This window comes from Neophocaena asiaeorientalis, unplaced genomic scaffold, assembly GCF_003031525.2.
Source record: "Neophocaena asiaeorientalis asiaeorientalis breed wild unplaced genomic scaffold, Neophocaena_asiaeorientalis_V1.1 scaffold79, whole genome shotgun sequence".
Classification (NCBI taxonomy): Eukaryota; Metazoa; Chordata; class Mammalia; order Artiodactyla; family Phocoenidae; genus Neophocaena; species Neophocaena asiaeorientalis.
Window position 1 is genome coordinate 5341194 of NW_020175402.1, and position 4188 is coordinate 5345381.

Below are 4188 nucleotides of genomic sequence, written 5' to 3' on the forward strand. Positions count from 1 at the left end.
GTAGTCAGGAGAGCTGCACACGGCACTGGAAGTCACCACCAGGCCCTGGGGCTTCACACGCATCCTGACCTTGTCCTCCGCGGGCCGCCGGGCGGGGCCGGGGCTGACATGAGGGTGCGAGAAGCCGGGACCAGGACCTGCCAGGCAGCACAGCCAGGAGGTCCCTCACCGAACGCCTAAGTCCTCATCAGCTTCCCATGTCCTCAGTGATCCCCGGCACCCCTCCCCTGAGTCCCCTCCCGAAGCCCTATCCCCTTGCTGACCCCCAGCTTTTCCTAAACCACCACACGCATTGTGAACCCCCACGGGCCCCAGTTCCACTTATTGACAGCTCACCCACTTTTGTCTAGACTCTGGCTAAGGGCTGGGGGAGAACAGTTCACCCGCTTTGGGGAGGGAAGCCCATCAGCAAGGTGGATCAAACGTCAGGAGAGGGCCAGGCCCCTGTCTGAGGGCCCGGAGGTCCTATCAAGGACACGGCCTCTTCCTTCTTGCCCCATCCCCAGGGCTCTAGGAGAAGCCCGGCCACTCACCCTCGGCTCTGCCGCCTGGGCTGTCACACTGGAGATCTCTGTGGGCAGCGAGACAGGCAAGAGGAGATCTCAGCGGTCTGCTGGCCACAGCCCAACCACTGCCCACCTGCCCACGGGGCCCGGTCTCCCCCACATACCAACCCCAGCTCCCCCAGTACTCCCTCCAGCGCACGCCCAGCTGACCTGAAAGAGAGAGGGCCCCCGTGCCTGGGGGCTCTGCCAGTCGCTGGCTGTCAGCTGGGGGTGCTGTGGAGCAGCTTCGGCCTGAGCCCAGGCCTCGGGGCGTGGACAGCGCCTGGAAAGGACCACCGCAGCTCAGGTTTAGTGAGCACCTACTGCGCGCCAGGCACTGGGCTGGAAGCTGTCCAGGCATCGTTTCATTTAATTCTTCATACCGATCCTGCGAGGTAGGGGCTATTAATAACCCCATTTTGCAGATGAGGAAATGGAGGCTGAGATGAAGTGACATCATTCACTCATTCATATACTCATTATTTATGGAGTGCCTACTTTGCACAAGAGCTGGGTACACAAACATTTAACAGATTATGGTAAGTGACTTAATTATTAGCGGGATGAGAGCTGCAAAGAAAAACTGAAGAGTGCCTGAGGTCAGAGGTTTAACAATCATACCAGGGCGTCAACAACGACAGAAGCACGTATTCTGGGGACGCTTTCTCTGCTGCCGAACACTGGACTAAGCGCTGTATGTGGATTACCTCATCTGACCCCCCTGCAAACCTGGGATCAATACGATTATCATCCCTGCTTCCACAGTGGAGGAAACCATCCGCTGGAAGGTGGTAAGCACCACGAAGGCAAGGATTTCTGTCCTGCTGACTTCCGTGTGTATCTCCCAACCCCCGGATCAGCACATGGCCCACAAGTGTGCTTCAAAAAATATTTACTGAACGCATGAATGAATGAATGAGGCACACAGAACAATCAGCCCTGCCTTTCCCCCTGAGGCTCTCTCTCTTTCCTCTCCAGACCCAAAAGTGGGACCCAAGTAGGATGTGGAAGGAGGGAAGGAGATTAAGAATGTGAAAAGGGACATTCTCTGCCCTCCATGCCACCTCTAGCCTCCATCCGGCCCCTGCTACATATTTTTAGAGCCCTCTTTGTTTCACCTTCACAGTATTTATCATGACTGCAGTCAATTACTTGTATGACTGGGTGTTCAGTGTGTCTGCTCCCCAAGTATGGGCTCTTCAGGGGCAAGGACTGTGTCTGTCTTGTTTACCGTTGTATCCCCTGACCCCAGGGCCTGGGCTATGGATGCTACATAAATATTTACCGAGTGACTCCCTGAGCTGGTCAGGGCAGAGTTGGGATTTAGATCCAGGCATGTCTGACACCCAAGGGAGCCTGGGGACTCAGGGCCCCGGCTGATCCCCAAGAGCTGGGGTTTGGGGGAGCAAGGAGCTGAATGGTCCTTGACCACTGGGAGGATCGCTACCCAGGGTTGTTAACTCCACAGGAAGACTGCAGAGCTGACTTGGGGACAGGAGAGTGTGGGCAGGGACACTCGTCCACTCGTCTTTGGTGGGTGGCAATTTGCAATCTATGAAGCACCTCCACATATATGACCCACTGAATCTTCACCGAACCTGGGAGACATGGTTTACTGTCTCCACGTTACAGAGGAAACAGGCTCAGAGCAGTTGTATAACTTGCCTGAAGTCACATAGCTGCTAAGTGGCAAGATTCCTAATTCTGCCAAGTCCAAAGCCTCCTTCCACTCCCAGCTCCTGCAACTCTCCTTCAGCCACTCCTGAAAGTGCTGCTTCTAGAGCTGTGGCCTCACTTAAGGCTGCAAGGAACCTTAAAATCATCTAACCCATTGGCTTCCAAACCCTGGGCCTGGGGAAGCTATGTAACCTTGCAGATACCCAGACCCTAGTCCAGGGGAATCTGACTCATAAATCTGAAGGGACATCTGGGAATCTGCATTTTTAATCGGCTCCCCTAGTGGCTATGCTGTTCTAGTGCCACCTCGTGTGCCTCCCATTTTATAGATGAGGAAACTGAGACTGGAAGAGGGAAAGAGACTTTGCCCAAGACCACAAAATGGCATGAGGAGGGCCTCTTTGTTGCTCATCCAGGCAGAACATCCCCTGTCCCTGCAGGTCCCAGGCCTCAGCTGTTCCTCACTGCCCCATTTACTCGATCACTCAGGGTTCTGTTCTTTCTCATGCCTGCCGGCAGACTGTGGCCTGGCCCCTTCTAGGCTAGGCTCTCTCTGCTTCAAGAATCTCACTGTTGCTCTTGCAGGATGGGCTGTGGGTAAGACTCACAAAGGAGCAAAGGGGCTCAGACTCTGTGGAGTCTCCAGGTCAGATTTCCAACAGTAAGGTTGATCCACAGTGCTGCCCTCTTTGAGATGCCTACCAGAAGCCATCATCCCTCCCTTACTGAGGGTGGGGCTCACCAACCCTCCCTGCTCTGGAGACCTCCCACTTGGGGCCTGAGGGTGTGATCTTGGCAGAAGAGAGAAACCTCCACTCCAGCGGTTGCTTCTGTTCCACCCACCCGTGAAGACCTTTGGGCACGTCGTCCTGCCAGACCTCCTGACTCTGTCCACTGCTCTCTCGCAGCCTCCAGGATCTGAGGGAAGCAGCTGGCACCCCTCCCCACCACACCCAGGCATCCATTTTCTTGGACCCCTCCCAAGGGCACCACCTATCCCACGTCTGTGAACAAAGTCGAAAAGGTTCTTCTGTCCATCTGTCTGCTTCTGGGTCAGTGTGTCTGAGCCTGCCTATGGGGACACCAGCTGGCTGGGAGGGAAGGGGGCTGGGGGCCCCAACCTGCTGTGCACAGTGCCGGGAAGGGCCAGCCCACATCCTTGAGTCCCCAGCCCCACCCTCCCCCGCTGCGGCTGTGACCACCCCACCCCTTCCCCAGGCAGCCTCCCCTCCCCCACCCACAGCCTCCCCAGGGGAGCCAGGCTGCCAGCCCCAGCTCTCACTTCCGGCCTCATGACCCTCTCTCTAGCCTGCATACTCCTCCCCACCCCCCCAACACCATTTCCCTCCCAGCCCAGACTGAAGCCTCAGGGATGTCCTCAAATGGAAAACTCTGCATCAAAGGGGCTATCACTGCTGCTGTGAAACTTCCCCCATCACCTCCCTTCAGGGCCTTTATCTCCCAGGATCTGCCCCTTCAGGAACTATGCATCACCCCTCTCAGCTTCCTTATCTTCAGCCGCCTCCCAGCCACCCAATTGTACCTGAAGATCTTCTTCCAACCTGACTCCAGACCAAAGTCGTAACAAAAATAACAATGATGAAAAAAATAATGGCAGCTGTCACTTATTTGGCATGTAAATGGTGCCTCAGAGAGATTAAGTAATGCCCTTAAGGACAAACAGCCATGACAGGGAAGACCTGGCGCCTGCACTTAGGTTTGTTGGGCTCCTCTAAACCAAACTTCTTCACTGTCCAGAGAGTCAGCCCCCTCCCCTGAAGCTTCCTCTAACTGTCCTAGTCCCAACCACCAGTTCTAATTTTTGACTTCTAATCTACCCCGACCCAGCTTCGGCACCCCTCCCACCTAGGTCATCCCATGCACTACCCTCCCTCACCACTAGGTGTCCCCTTAGAGCCACTGACGCCCCCGAGGGGAGCAAGCCCCGCCCCACCCCCTGGAATCA

General features: G+C 55.9%; 1 protein-coding gene across 1 annotated transcript in view; it reads right to left on the minus strand.

Moving 5' to 3' along the window:
- AHDC1 (AT-hook DNA binding motif containing 1) overlaps positions 1-4188 on the minus strand; it is a 59396-nt gene that overhangs the window by 15277 nt on the left and 39931 nt on the right. Inside the window, exons 3-5 of the mRNA XM_024766883.1 lie at positions 717-828; positions 534-571; positions 10-137 (exon numbers count right to left, since the gene is read on the minus strand). Coding sequence (XP_024622651.1) covers positions 10-63 — 54 coding nt within the window. The 5' untranslated portion in view covers positions 64-137; positions 534-571; positions 717-828. The remainder of the gene's footprint in view (positions 1-9; positions 138-533; positions 572-716; positions 829-4188) is intronic.